The sequence below is a fragment of the Rhagoletis pomonella genome, unplaced genomic scaffold, assembly GCF_013731165.1.
Source record: "Rhagoletis pomonella isolate Grant_MI unplaced genomic scaffold, Rhpom_1.0 Rhpom_scaffold_00005, whole genome shotgun sequence".
NCBI classification, from domain to species: Eukaryota; Metazoa; Arthropoda; class Insecta; order Diptera; family Tephritidae; genus Rhagoletis; species Rhagoletis pomonella.
This window is the reverse complement of record NW_023458559.1, coordinates 49,889,679-49,905,574: the sequence shown is the minus strand read 5'-3', so window position 1 is coordinate 49,905,574 and position 15,896 is coordinate 49,889,679. Positions and strand designations below refer to the sequence as shown.

The window sequence follows — 15,896 nt, the reverse complement described above, 5'->3', positions numbered from 1 at the left end:
ATAAAGCAGTCGCACTTCTTGCTGGTATATTTCAGGATGAATAAATTAGGCTTAAGCCAAGAGCTTGTGTGAGCAAAACCAATTTTTGGCAAAAATCTCAGTTACGCGTTTTGCATAACGACGATACGCGGTTTTGTACTGTAAACGCCGATTTGCCTTTTATCGTTCATGTGACATTTTCTATACTCAGGTCGGTGTTAAGCCGTTTAAGGCTACGGTTACTATGTCGTCGAACAAATACGTATTTTCTAATGAGAGTGCTTTTTTGTTTTGGGAGCGAATTCTTCACTAAAAAGACGCACGATGCTGTCAGAGCAACAGAGCAATTTGAGCGTTCAAATGAGTTTGATATTTTCGTGCGTTCTGACACTCAATTTCGAGTTTTTAAGGACATTGATGAGTTGGTTGGTATTGGATTCGATAACACAAGTACCGCCAAAGATATTTCTCAGCAGAAGTGTAATATGGAAAAAACTATGACAGATAATTTTAGTCGGCGTCGTCCTTATGTATATATATGTATTTAAGACTTATTAAGTATTTTATATAATCCTCTATTTTTTGTGCCATGGAACGCTTCCCTTTTATAAATAAGCAAAAAAAAATCGTGAAATACTCAAATATTACTCAAAAATTATAACTTAAAATCTTTTATTTTATGGAAAAATTAAATATATTTTAAAAACAATACAATTTGTACTAAGCTAACTAACGGTGCTTAAACAACGAATAAGGGTACACAAATTTCATTGAAAAATTATTTAAACAAGTTTTGCCTTAGACCTTGTATATCCTTATAAAATTTTTAGTTTCTTACAAAATACTTAGGATATTTGAACTCTAATGAGTTTGGAGCAGACTACTCGATACAAACTTAAGGCTAACAATTATAGCTTAAAATATAAAAATCCAAGAACATTATTGCTAACAAATGGCTCACAAGTAAGTTTTAGTTATCATAATAAATCGATTACTCACTGACAGGCTAATCATTGCGATTGCGCTCTCCTTCTGCGCTAAACTCATTTAAATATAATGACTAAATATGCTTTGGTGGTATAACATTAATTGATACATACAAATACTCTCTTATAACAAATTGCATGTAAAAACTACTTGTGTGTATGTACAACTTTAAAGCGCCTAACTAATATTATTGCTAATACATAATTTATGCCTTTTTTGTGCTCACTCTTTTTCTTTTATAAAATCACACTTTCCGAAATCTGTCGAAATTTTCGCATTCTTAATAAATAATATTGTTTTACATAAATTTTTACAGGACTTGCAGCATAGAAGTGTTCATAAAGCGTTCTCTCCTCTTTGAAAGCGATTAGTGAGGCTTACAATTTTGCTGCTTTACAAAAGCATCTCTGCCACACGCCACGATTGCGCCTACCTGTGCCAGCTTAGCTTTCATTACACCCGCTTACTTATGTTCACTTTTGATGCTAAGTTACGTACGCACTAACACTTTATCCAGCCTGGCTAAATTCGTATCGCCATACAATGTCACATTCAACGCTGTAGCATTTGCATTCTTTTTCGTTTGTGTATGCCATGTGAGAATCTGTAAGCAATACAATTTTTTATATATAATAAAAGCTACTTAAGAAAAAAACTATTTTCATGTATGCATTTAAAATTACCTCCGTGCAATTAGATGCCAACAGCTCGATATCCGCCAAATTTAGTGGCGCTAAACTTTTCAGGAAACCATCCTCTTCATAGCCCGGTTTAAAAGGCATTTTTGCTGCTGGCCGCTCATGCAAGAAATTCACGCTAACCGCAAATCCAGCCATATCGACAGGATATTTACGTCCACCTATCCAACCATCGTAGAAACCAGTGATCTTGCCATCGCGTATAATGGGACTACTCACGCCATACTTGGTGACCAGACCCACAGGCCACATTGAAACCTTTTTCGTGTAGCGCATCTGTGAAAAGAAAGAAAGAAAGTAAATGTATGATGAATACAAATAGTGTAACAATGATGAAAACACCAGCCCTAAATGTTTACATTACTAGCTTAAGCAATCACTTAAGTATACAGTCCAAGTAGTATACAATCCAGAATACGACCATAGAAGATGAATTTATAAATACATATAGCCTGCAGAATCACTTGTCTATGGGCATAAAAATGCTCCAAAACATTTTTGGCTGTGACGCTGGAGTGACAATCCTTAGCCAAATATAAGTATGGGTCGTTCCGGCGTTTGCGATAGAAAAAATTACACTGAAGACGGCACAATGCCGAAACTGATTTGTGTCTAAATAAAACTTGCCAAGGGATGACGGATATTCGTTCCAAAATATATCATCTTCTCACCCGGACGGGGAAATCAACCTGCAGAAGCAATTGTTTATGGACGCTCTTAAACAACGTTAAGAGTTAATACCCATATAGCAGGAAACAGTTCAGCCGAGCTGTGTCTGTTATGATTATCTCCTATGAAGTAGGTCATCTTAGAGGCTACTTCTCAGCCCAACTTTGCGGAGCTGGCAAACAAAAGATGGGTTTCAAAAGCAACCTGTAGAGCACCACTTCAATTTTTGCTCAGAATAGATAAAGGAAAGTCCTATATGTATTTCGTACGTCCGAAACTCAGTATGGTTGCTGGTCAGCACCTGTGCAGCTTTGTCGAAATTTGGGCGGTATTACGAGATCAGCACGTCAGAAATCTATGATTTTGAGCGCTTTATCAGGTAAACGAACTTGTCCAGTTTCTAGTCTAGTTTATGAGCAATTCTGTTTGATCTTTTTAAACGATAAGTTTTCCGTGTTCGATTCTTTATTCCATTTTATTATGTAGGGAATGGCCAGAGGCTCCATGCCTTCTGCTACAGCTTCCCTTATAAGATGAAAATTTATAACAAAAAATAATGAGCCAGTATAAATTTCAGTGCCTACTTCACTTCTTTTCTTTATTTGCTTTGGAAACGCTCCTTTTTATTTGCTTTCCAAAGTTAGGTTCAGTTACGAGAAGTTCTTCTAATAAAACTTCCAAAGCGAATCCCTTTTTAAAAAAGCTCTGTCTGAAAACGTTTATTAGGAAGTGCTTTTCAAATTGTCGACTAGTTGGTTATATAAAATCATCAGGCATTCTTCGGAGGAAAAGTGGCTACCGCCACTTTGCATTGATTGAATTTAATATTCTAGCTTACTGAAAATGCCTCAATTCAGAAAGTTATAAACTAAATTCCGAAATCACGGGAAGGTCTTACAGCCTACTTCCTGGTTGGCTTAACATATGGCTACTTCTTTCCTACTCTTCTGCCTGCAGAGGAGTTCTAGACCCGACCAAAGAGAAGCAGGACTTTCTCAGTTGAGATATCTAAAGCTTTTTTTAAACATAATTAGTACCCGTACACATCTCCGCCCAGACACCCGCTGTGCTCTCCGTTATAAGATTAGACCAAGGAGCACCGGGTTATCTTTTAAGGTGTCGTATGGGCACTCAACGATCTTTGAAAGCTTAAGTCCTAAATCTGAAAAATATGACCGGTGCTTACTGATGCTCTGATGCTAACTGGGAACAGATGCTTTTCTACACACATCCCTTCTAGGTGTGAGCGACGGAAAGGAAGCCACTGAGAGATAGGTCTAGTAAACATGTTCACGGTTGGGTCGAAGTTGGACAAACAAATTAGAGGAGAGCTTGTTTGAAACTTTTCATAAAACTCAAACTCATGCTCCCAGACTTCTGAGGTTGCCGCGATAGTAGGCAGCCTAATACCAATTAGGGAAGCTAGCCAAGGCCTAATCAGGGTTTTTGGATTTCCTGTGGTCAAAACTGCACATGCAATGCCTCAGATACCTCTGTCGGTAGCCTCGCAATACCTCCCAATTTGGCTGATTTGGGTACCAGGGCGCTGCGAAAGTGAAGGTGACTTCAAGACTAATGAAGTTGAGCCCTCGAAGTTATCTACCTTTATGCTCAACCTGCAAGATTTCAAGGTTATTTCGGCTGGTGGTGGACTGTAGGGAGCTCCTTAAACTAACCTAATGCCAATTCATTACGACGACAGGAGTTTTGACAGATAACTTTCCAGTAGGAAGAAGTGATGCACCGAACCGAGGAACCGGACCCGGAAGAACGGGTGCTTTAGAGAACCGACCGGTACGGTCCTTACAAGAACCGAAAAATGGTTCTAACGGAACCGAAACTCGATTCCAAGAGAATCGAAAAACAGTTCTAGAAGAACCGAAACCAGATTCCAAAAGAACCGAAAAAAACGTTCCAATGAACCGAAATTCGATTCCAAAAGAACCGAAAACGGTTCTGGAAGAAACGGAAATTTCAGAATAATTGAAAAAATAAGTAAAAAGAACTGCAAACCATTCCAAAAGAACCGAAACGGATCCTAAATACAGAAGACAAAATCGGCTACGAAGTGAACGTTTTAGCATAACGTCTAAATATGAAGACATCAGCTCGAAATTCGGTTTAGATACATATTATAGAGTTCTGAGTTGACCTAGCAAATTTTGTTCGGTTCGGAAAATTTGCCATATAGCCGCCATAAACCCGATCTGGCCGATCAACTCGTTGTTTTTGATGTGATAGACTTGGAATTTAGTTTGTTTACGTAATATTGAGTTCTGAGTTGACCTAAAAAATTTGTTCCTTTGAATTTAGTGTTTAAATTTAATTTAATGTATTTTATTTTTATAAATTTTCTATAACGCAAATATCAACTAAGGCATGTACATAATATATTAACTTAGTTTCTTTACTTTACTTTATAACCAAAATATAAAAAGAAATTGAATTTTTGTAAAACCTTTTTAAAATCTTTTGTTAAGTTATTTCGATAAGGACTATTGAGAACCGGAACTGGTCCGAATTCCCGGTTCTCCTTGAGACCGGACTCGACAGAGCAGCTTCTACAAGTACTCGGAGCCGCACATCACTGATAGGAACTCATTCGGTATGCATACGTAGCATCGTCTCCGACCTCAATGGGTGCGGCGGTTTGGAGGACGACGAAGTGAAATAAGCTCAGAACTTTCCTCTCAGCTGCCTTGATTTGCTTAGCTAAAGTTAAAACAATTCCCAGAAGTATTTTGAGTCCTCAAAATATATTTTTATTCTGAATTTGTGCGACAAAGACTTCCTCAGCAAGTTTTGTGCTCAATATTTTATATCCCACGACTACTTAGAACAATTTTACATAAAGTCTTTCAAGTTCAAGTCTTAGTACAGCCGAATTCCGAGAGAGCGGATTAAAAACTGATTTGTATCAGATAAGGACTATCAGAATACAGAGATCTTCTCTGGATGAAATTTCTCTGAAAGCTCTTCAAAGAACAGCAAGTGAATAAACTTTTTGGATGCCTAAAAATCCAAATGAATAATACTCGTAGTACAATATTCAGGCGATAAAATTGAATTAAATTTGTCAAAGTCTAACAAAAAAAAACCCGGCTTCATCATCTGCTCTATGCATAACACACCTGCTCAAAAATGGAGATGTCATAAGTGTTGTCATCATCGGCGAAATAAAGGACACCACTAGTCGCATTCGCGCGTATATAGTCCAAGCCACGATTGCGATTCGAAACACCACGTGGCTTAGTCTTCTTTGTTTTATACTGCTCCGGCATGGGTGCTGAAAAAGTTAAAAAGAAAAATCAGTGATGAAAACAAAAATAAAATTCTACAGAATCAAATTGGAGAACATTAATGGAGATGGTGTCGCTGAGGCGATGCCAAAGGCAAAACATTTGCCACAATCATCGCAACAGCGGCGACGACGTTTCGTATGATGCCGCAGTGACCGTGAAAATGTAGGAAAATAAATCAAGTGCGGTCAAAAAGGAAAAATAATAATTGAAGAAAATGCGACAAAGAACGAATGGGTGTAAATACATATGTATATACTTAAATGCTTTATGTGCATACGTGTATGAGTACTTAGATATCTGTAAGTGAATTTTACTCACCCAAAAAATATTCATAAGGCACACCAATGCGATTAAGTGTCTGCAACACCAGCGGCGATGTTCGATTCGCATCCTCTATGACGAGCCACAATAAATTCTGCACATGCTTCAAGGTATAGCCGAGCCGCGTCAATTCCGCCAATTGTTCGGCGCGTTTGTAGGTTGGTGTAACGATGTAGAGTGGTGGCTGTTGTAGGAAAACGAAAGGCGAAAAAAAGTTGCTTAAGTGCTTTTCATATTTCATATTCATTGAAAAGTATGTATGTTTGTATAACATTTTTTATTTGCGTTTATGTGTTAGTAAGCTAAATATACAAATTTTTCGCCGCCAATAGGCCTACTGAAGGTTAGTAGGTTGGTTAGTTAGTGACTCGTATAAATTTTGCAGCATTTTTTGATTGAAAATTATGCAAATTAGTTGAGCCGCTATAAAACCAAGCAGCGCGCAATAAAATGGCAAAGTGTAAGAAAAACATGTTGACTAAAGAAAAAAAAAAGTAAAATAAAAGTAGTATATTAAAAAAAAAACTTTTGCAACTTATGAAGTAAAGAAAGTAAAAGAAAGCACACATACATACATATAAAATATTTTGGCAAAGCGTAAAAGCCAAAAAAAAAAAACAAAAAAATGTGGGATCACTGAAAAACGATTGTTGCTAACAATTCACACCAAATTTTAATCTGACCCAGCCTTAAAAACTGTTTGTCATGATTGGGCCAAAGGCCAATACTTTGTTCATGGGGCTACCAATTTTCCCCAATTTTTCGGCAAATACCCAACCGTCTGACTTAGCCTAAAAAATAAATGGTAAAAATTATATTTGTCTTAGAATATAGGTAAATAAAGCTAAAGGGTGTTTTTTGAGGTTAGATTTTCCGATAGTAATTGAATGCTCACGAATTGGTCAGATCTGGCAACGCTATTATCAATTGTGCTCAGTTAGGTTAGCAATTTAATCAGGAAAATAATAAAGAGAGAATAAACCACACAAGTGGCTTGACGAACGAAGCAAAATTTACATTAGCCGTTAGCTTAAAGCATTTTGCGTTGTGTATGGCGCTGCTTGAAGGTTTGAGGGAAATTTTAGTCATAATTAAAATTTTTTGATTTTCCGGAAGCCATATTGCCGATTGATCAAGCCGCTTGCGTTGTAAATGGGGCAAAATCGGCTTATTCGCAAAGCAATTTTCACTAAGTGAGGACGTAGGAGAGAAAAATTGAAAAATACCAAATTTTTTTACAAAGAGAACCGGAAGGAAACAATTAGGGCAATTCTGGTTAAGATAGTGAAAAGTCTTTCGTAAGACAAATGAAATAGAGATGGCAAGAAAGTTCGAAAGACTTTAGTTATTCTTAGAAAGTCTTTGAAAAAAAGCTCTCTCATTCACCACTCGTGGCGAAGATTTAATTTAAATTTCTTTTAATTTTGAAATAGAAAAATAAATAGTTTTTAATTTCATTTACTTTTAAGAAAAGTGTTTCAATATATATTTTCTTTTTGAATTCAAATTTTTTATCTTTAATTTTTTTGAATGTTTAGATATTGTTTAAAAAAGATTTTTTTAATTTAATTTTTAGGAACTTGTTTAGTTTTGTTCTTTTTGAAATTAAATGTTTTCTCTTTTTTTTAATTTTATTTTCTTTTAATTTTTATATTTTATTGTTTAAAAAAGAAAAATATATTTTTTATTTCATTTAATATATAGGATCTTGTTTTTTATTTGTTTTGAAAGTAAAAATATACATATTTTTCTTAATTTTTAAGTAATATTTTCTTCTATTTGTACAAATGTTTTTGTTTGTTTAGTTTAATTTCCAGATTTTATTGTTTAAAGCAGAAAGTAAAATTATTATTTTAATTTTTATTTTATTTCAATTATTATTTTTTCGCTTTATTTTCATTCGGATTTTTTTTAAATTTAATTCTCTTTTATTTATTACTTTTGATTGTTTTGAAAAGAAAAATATGAGTTTTTTTATTTAAATTAATTTTTTAAAAACTCGATTAGTCTTTCGAAATATAGTAAAAAGAGCTTTCAAGATAGTTGCCAGAATTGACAATTGTCTTACAAACGTCTTTTGTCTCTCAACAGACTGTGGTGAGTTGAAACCCAGTTGCCAGACTTGCCCCGCTTGAACGAGTCATGCGAAATTAAAAAAGTAGGTTTGCCAAGTCGCTTCATTTCGTCTGGGAATATGTGAAGCCATTAGTTTGTGCTAACAATTTTGAGTGACTTGGACGAGAACATTCTGTGAACCATTGACGAGATATGACCCCCAGTGCTTGCAAACGTGGTCGAAAATCTGACTTCGTGCCAGTAACGGCGCCCACATGCCCCAAATTATATTCAAACACTAATGGCATACAATTATCTTTTTAATAAAGCCAATTTTCAGTCTAAATTATGTAAGCTCATTATTTTATTTCAATCAAAAGTGCAACACTACTTTAAAAACATCCTTTATTCCTTTCTCAAAATTATCAAAGTTATAAGCTTACTAAATTTGTTTGCTTTCTATTAGTCTGGCATTTACTTAGTCTTAACAATTATTCCTTCATAGCAAATGTTAATATGTTTTAAAACGATTTCGCTTATTAATTTTAGATATACATACCCTTGCGTTCAGCTAATTAAGTTAAGTTGCATTTTCACCAATTTTGGTTATTTATCTTTCGTCTATTTAATGTTTATAATTTTTTTATAAAAGTCTGGTTATTACATAACCATAAAAATTATAAAAATTCAACAAAGTTTAACAATTACACACAAAAATTTTAAACTTCTTATTAAAAAATTTTGGAAAAATTTTAGGTATGCAATTTTATAACCCATTAAATTTTAGTAGGTTAAAGTGCAAATTTTAAAACGTTGAAGTTGATTTTTAATACATTAATTTTTTTTTTGCTGACGGTGTTAGGCTTTTCCCTCCATATATGTAAATAGAAGTAATTGTCGAGCATACTTTATATGGGAGAAAATGCTGAACACCGTCAGCCAAAAAAATTATTAAAAATCAACGTCATTTTCTTGGGTCTTGAGATTTGCACTTTAACCTAAGAGACAAAAGAAAAATAACCAAAACTGATCAAAATGTCACTTAACTTAATTAGCTGACCACAAGTGTATGTATGTACTATATATATGTATATATTGTTTAAGTTAAACTAATTCAATAAACAATTTCCGAAATGCAGTGCACATGCAATCCATGTTAATGTCGCTACGTTTGTACAACTGCATTTAACTACATACGTAAATACCTACATACATAAATATGTTAGTATGTATTTACATGCATTCAATGTATACCCATATCTGTGAATGCTTATGTAAACAAACACATATGTACATATTCCAAGTGCAATTTGCAAATACGCAATTTTCAAATTAGGCACATGCAAATTGGAAATTACACGTATGAATGTAAATCATTCTTTGGCTCAACTATTTAGCTTTCATAGTAACTATGCAGCAATCAAAGATCGTGCGCACTTGTGACTACTTACTGACATACTAGTACTTACTTACATATACATATGCATACCTACATACATTCATTTGCACAAAATTTTTGCACTTGATTGCACTTGCTATGCATTTTTTTGTATTTGTCTATTCTAGTAACTATTCCGTGTATTAATAGTTACCTATTAGCTGTATGCAAGTCTGAATGTACATACATATGTGGGTATTTATTTAGTTGCTTTTTATGTTAAGGTTTAGCAAATTATGACAGTGACATTCACAAGCAATTTCACACTTAAATAAGCAAAGTATAACAATTGCAATTGTTATTAAATTTACTTAGAATATTTTGAATATGAAAATCTTGACCCAAATTCTTAGGAGCATGTGTATACATACGACTGTACGACAAACAAACAAACTAAGCTCGCTGTATGCCACTGTCTTAAGTTTTATGCAACGCAATTTGGAAAAAAAAATTTTGTCTGAAACGTTTGGGTGATAAAAACTAAGATTTGCTGCATAAGTACTAGATCGATGTGTCATGCATAAAAATGCAAGTATTTCCAGTTCTCTCAATCAAATCTGGCAAACAACTAATTTTTATCTGAAATTTGCTTAAATAAAGGTGTATACATACACACAAAATTCTAAATAAGTCACTGGGGTAAATTTTGCGCTTCTACCTAACAAAGAAGAATAAATTGTATTTTTATATGTTTGGATCTGCTTTCCAATTCTTACCGCGACATTTTTTCAAAATTTAAATTTTGCTTAGAATTGCATGTAGATGCTCTAGAAACATTTCTGAATTAAGCGCCAAATCAAAAATTTTGTGATTGGCGTCCTATAATTTGAGAGCATCCTGGTTACGTCTATGTTGATCTGATATCATTGAAATTTCTTACTCGATTTTTTTGTTTAAACTTCGCGACTCAGCTTAACGCAGGTATATTCATCAGATCGTACCAGAAAAAAAGTTCGCCGTGTGAACTAGAGTCTAAATTATTTTTGCAAGGAAATTCCGAAAATAAGAATTTTTTCCTTTGGTAGGGGCCGCCTTTTTACATTTTTATGCACGATACATCGATCTAGTACTTATGCACCAAATCTTAGTTTTTATCACCCAAACGTTTCAGACAAAAAATTTGTTTCCAAATTGCGTTGCATAAAACTTAAGACACTGGCATTCAGCGAACTTTGTTTGTTTGTTTGTCGTACGATCTAATGTATACACATGCTCCTAAGAATTTGGGTCAAGATTTTCATATTCAAAATATTCTAAGTAAATTTAATAACAATTGCAATTGTTATACTTTGCTTATTTAAGTGTGAAATTGCTTGTGAATGTCACTGCCATTATTTGCTAAACCTTAACATAAAATGCAAGATATAAGAGGTTTGGGAAAGTTTATTTTTGAGGAGGGTTGCCACCTGTTTGGAAAGTTGTATTTAATTATATTGATAAAATAAATGAGATATTACAATACGGGTATCAAACAAGACAAAAATACTTTACATGTGCAGTGAAGCACGCTGAGTATTGGCTTAGTAAAAAAGGTTTTTGTGGTTGCAAATTTTTTGTGAATTTTTCTAGAAAGTTTGAAATTTGGCCTTTTATGGTTTTCGTTAGATAGTGAGCTGTATTTTTATAAAAAATATAATTAACATTAACACACAAAGGAAAAATAGCCAAAAGTGGTAAAAATGCCGTGTCCCTATTTTTTTTCACATGACTATATACATACATATGTATGTATGCGGGCTCCAAATGCAAGCTGTTTTTAATTGCAAAATTAAAAAAATCTTCATTACCTGCTACAGTTATGTTAATATGGCTATGAATAGCAAAGGGTTAGAAGCGATTATTTAAACATTTCTAGCTGTTTTAGAACAACTCTACTATAAGTGATTCATTTTTTCCACTTACGAATTTTTTCTTTCACTTAACTGAGTGTCACGGTTCAAATCGCCGTGACGAAAGTGTGGAAAATTGGTTATCACCGAAATTGCAGCAATAAATTAGTTTGAATTTTCATAAAATTTTCTAATTAAAATGGCTACAAGCTCAAAAACAATTATTGCTCCTTAAAACACAAATAAATAGTTTAAAATTTAAATTAAATTTAACTGTTACTAACAAGGATTCAATACATTATTTTCAAAGTGTGTACAGTTTTAAGTTTACGGTTAACAAGTCTTAAAAATATTTTGCGAGGAGCACTCTTGACTACAGCGCGTATACGTAACCTGCGAAGTTACCTGAACCATACTTCTTCATATTACATACATATGTATGTGTGTAAGTGTACAACTCTTAATTTTGTTTACGCGTAATTATTAGAAAACAAATTTTTTCATATACTTAAAAAACCACTGCACACAAATTAGTAAATATTTATTTTAAATATGTTAAAAAAGAAGCATGCAAAAGAGTCGGTGTAACCACTCCACTAAATACATACTACAAAAGAAAAAGCACTAACATTCATGCAAAATACCACTACCGAGCAACTCAAATAAAGTCAAAGAATAAATCAAAGTAAAAGCTAAAGCTCAAGCCATACGGCATGCACGTTTTTTTTTGCAAGCGTGGTAGGCGGGGTAATAAAAGAGCAAAGAAAAAAACGGTATTTACGGGTAATGGATTTGTGCCTTTGACAACTGTTCCACCAACAACTGGACGCAGCGAGGAGCTTGTATACACCATAGCCGCCTGCGATGTATTAGCCGCAGCAACGCCCTCAGCAGCAGCAGCAGCAGCAGCAGCAATGCTTTGTGCACGCGCTATAGCTGATGGCCGCTTTGCTGTTGTTGTTGTTGTCGTGCCATTCGCATTACTAGTAAGCAGTTGTGCGCGCCTTTTCGAAATGTCAACCACTATATCATTTCGTGTAATCAAATGCCGTTGCTGGCCGACGAGCGAATGAGAAGATGCCCCTGCTACTGCTGCTGCTGCTTTCGATGTAATGGAGGGGCCCACCACAGATGGGGCTGCTGATAAGGCTAATGATGGGGGTGAGCGTGCTGAGTTTGATGCTGAAGATGAAGATGAGTTTAGTGTATGATAACTAAGTGTTGTTGTTTTTGTTGCTTGTAATGGCGATGATAGCGGCGATGCAAGTGCGGCTGCTGTATCCGCTTGTGCTGCCACGACGTTGTGCTCTGTTGCGCGTCGGGTAGTTGTAAAGGTAGTTGCATTTGATTGCTTTTCGCTGATTGATTGTTGCGCTTGTTCGCCTGATGTTTGTAGTTTTTGTTGCTGTATTTGTTGTTGTTGTTGTGGTTGTCGGGCACTAAACAACGACATTGGTGACCATAATAATGAATTATATTTTCTCGCGATAGCAACGGCATCCGCTTCGGGTGAGATATCTTTATTCTGGAAAAATCCAAAGACGGCAATGAATGAACGAATGAATGAATGCAAGTGTGTATACTTGTACGAGTGCATACATATGTATGTATGTGTGTATGATGTGAGGAAAAGTACGTGTAACAGGGAGTTGATTTACGGTTGCAGAGGCAGAGAGAGAGAGAGAGGGGGTAGTGAAAATAAGGAAAAGTACTTAAGTGTGGAAAGTTGATAGTGACGGTTTGGAAATAGAAGTAAAGGTACGCTTAATGGAAAATTTTATATTGAACTGGTATTTCAAGGTAAGGGGAAGAAAAACGCGAAGTTGCAAGAAAACTTGATTAACTATCAGAAATTGAGGGGTCAAAAGTGTGCTGATATGAATTAATTAAAGAGTTTTCTACTACATAAGTATTTTTAAGGTAGATACGCTAAAATTTAAAAGGAATTAATTTCTATTAAAAATTTCTTTCACTAATAATAAACCCTTCAATTTTGTTTGCAAATTCTTAAACACAAACATCTCTCTGCTATGTTAAAATATAGAAAAAAAACACCATAGTTAATTTGGGTTTGCAAATATTTCTACTACGTTCCAATGGTGAGGGCTCATTCCCTAAAGGTGATTGTTTTGCAAAAATTACTTTTGTAAATATGTAATAACAACTCTAGGAACGAATCAATTTATTTCTCAAACGAGTTCTTAAATAAATCAAACAAAATCATAATTTTGTTTTTAATAAAAACATATCGATATTCGCTAAAGAAATTTTGTAAACAAATTTTTCTAAAAAAGAAAATATTTAGTGAAAATTTTAAGGGCCATTAACTTGTCAATTTTTAAGTATAGTTCAAGCATTAGTTAAATTTAACTAATAGATATAATTCAAAAATATATTATGGAAGAATTAAAAATTTGTTTTTTAAACTGAACTTTTTATCATATAAACATATTTATATGTATTTGGTGAATAAAATTTAAAAGAACCAGAAAAAAAATATAAAACTAATTTATTATAAGTTCGTTTTTTTTAAATATATATTAAGAATATTTTTTTTCACAGACGAAATCAATTATTTTTAAAATTTAGAAAGAAACGATATACATTTTTTTATAATAAAATAAAATTTTCAACGGAATATTTCATACACATTTTTTTTATATTTAATATTTTTATAGAAAAAGGGAACTTTTTTATAAATTTTTGAGAAAACCCCATCTCAATAGAGAACTTTTGTTAAATAACCAAATTGAATTATTTTTTTAAATATTTTTATTTATTTTTAATGTTCTTTTACTACAATAGTTTTGCTTTTTTTTAATTTTTTCAATCAAAAGAAATTTGTGTAAACATTTTTTTGACTTTTAAACAAACTTATACAAATGAATAATTTTTTTTCTGAGAGTTCTTACCAAGAAGAAAAAAATGGCATTACAAAAAAAAAATGTTTCAATGAACTTATAAATGCTGATTATTTTTTAGTTATTGTTGTCCATGTACATAAGGTTCGTAGTTTTCTTAATATCAAAAGAGTTTCCAAAAAAGGAGGAGGTTATCAGTTCGTCGGAATATTTTTTTTTTATGTATGTTACCGCATAACTTTGGACCACGTCAACCGATTTCGATAATTCTTTTTGCAACGGAAAGGCAGTGTCTCAGAGCTAGTCCCATACTGTTTAATGGTTTAGATCCGACCATTGGATCATGAAATATATATTTATATATTTTTTTAAGTCGGTTTTTTTTGCTAAAAATTATTTTATATAAATTGTTCAGATTCTTTAGTAGAAAAGTTATTTTTAACCAAATAGAACAAAATTAATAAAAAATGTATTTAAAAATGTTTTCTAAATAATACATTTAACTTTAAATTTTTAATTTTAAAATTTAATTCAATAAATTTAAATTGTTTTTTACAAATTATTTGTTTTTATCACGTCTTGCAATTTTTGAGATATTTTGATCTCTTTTTCTAAAGAGTTTGTAAGGTGAGCATATTTGGGACCCTAATCAAACGTTAGTAGAGAATTGAGCAATGACTCATAAGGACTTTCTAGCAATGGGTTAAAAATGGGTAGGGTAGGTCTTCGCCAAAATATTCGTCAATGTCGATATTATTTTTAAAAATCTTATCGAAATATTTATCGATAAGACAACCCATATACCTAACGTTATTAGTTTTGACTTATTCATCAATATCGTTTGCACTATCGATTATTTCTCGAACCCGTTAATCATTAATGAACGATAATCAATTTGAACTTAAATTTATTTAATGTCGAAAGTTCCAAGGAATTTTTACTAAAAAAAAAATCATGAACTCTCCTAAAATTCACAAATAATCTTAATGGTGGCTAAATTCTTTGGAACATTGGTATTCCATACACTTCACAGGATTAGAAGGTTAGTTATTTTTACAATTTTACAAAATTTTATTTTTATTTCTTTTTATGTTTATGAAATATCTCACATTTACATACATATGTATTTATTGTGGTTTCTTTTTTACCCTTATTATATTTCCCACTCACCTTCAAATATTGCTGCGGTTCCGGCTGTCGTGACAAATGATACTGATACAGTACCATATAGATGCAGGTGGTCGCCACAAAAATGGTCAGGTACATTTTTATCGATCTTGCTACCGCCATCTTTTCGTCTCTGAGTGTTACGTGTATGGTGCGTGTGCGTGCGTCAGCAACGGTTGTTGTAGTCGTATTTGTGTTGTTGAAGGGATGTTGTAGTGTAGTGTATGTGTAGCTCAGACGCTTCGACACCATTAATACCAATATGCCGATGTTATTGTTTGAGTGCAAATTTATTTCTAATTAAAATTTTAGTGCGTCATTATTTTGGAAGTTAATTAAAAATTGAATTTCATTATTTTTGAATTATTTAAAATTTTAATTTCTTTGCTTAGTGAGTTTATTTGGTTTGTTAATTTACTTGTGCAATTTACAATCTGTAGTTACATAGCTTTTACTATGAACTTATTAAAAAAAACGAATTTATTTGATTTAATTCGTTATTATTATATTTTCAGTAATAATTTTAAATTGTTTAATAAAAATTTTTATCAAATTTTATTCTTTTAGTTGTAGTTGTTATTTTGCCATTA

At 33.0% G+C, this 15,896-nt stretch overlaps 2 protein-coding genes across 6 annotated transcripts in view; both read right to left on the bottom strand.

Annotated features, from left to right (window-relative positions):
- LOC118739122 (sodium-dependent phosphate transporter 1-A-like) overlaps positions 1–15,896 on the bottom strand; it is a 441,416-nt gene that overhangs the window by 213,977 nt on the left and 211,543 nt on the right. The gene's annotated exons all lie outside the window — the stretch shown is intronic.
- On the bottom strand, positions 911–15,575 carry LOC118739126 (galactosylgalactosylxylosylprotein 3-beta-glucuronosyltransferase P-like). Of its 2 annotated transcripts, XM_036470289.1 has the most exons (6): positions 15,310–15,575; positions 12,060–12,803; positions 5,954–6,140; positions 5,465–5,619; positions 1,650–1,940; positions 911–1,570 (listed from the first exon to the last, which is right to left on the bottom strand). In XM_036470289.1, exons 1-6 carry the CDS (start codon positions 15,556–15,558, stop codon positions 1,457–1,459), a joined length of 1,740 nt encoding a protein of 579 aa, XP_036326182.1. In that variant the 5' UTR covers positions 15,559–15,575; the 3' UTR covers positions 911–1,456. The 2 variants fall into 2 exon arrangements, with proteins under 2 accessions (XP_036326182.1, XP_036326183.1); XM_036470290.1 differs by lacking the exon at positions 12,060–12,803.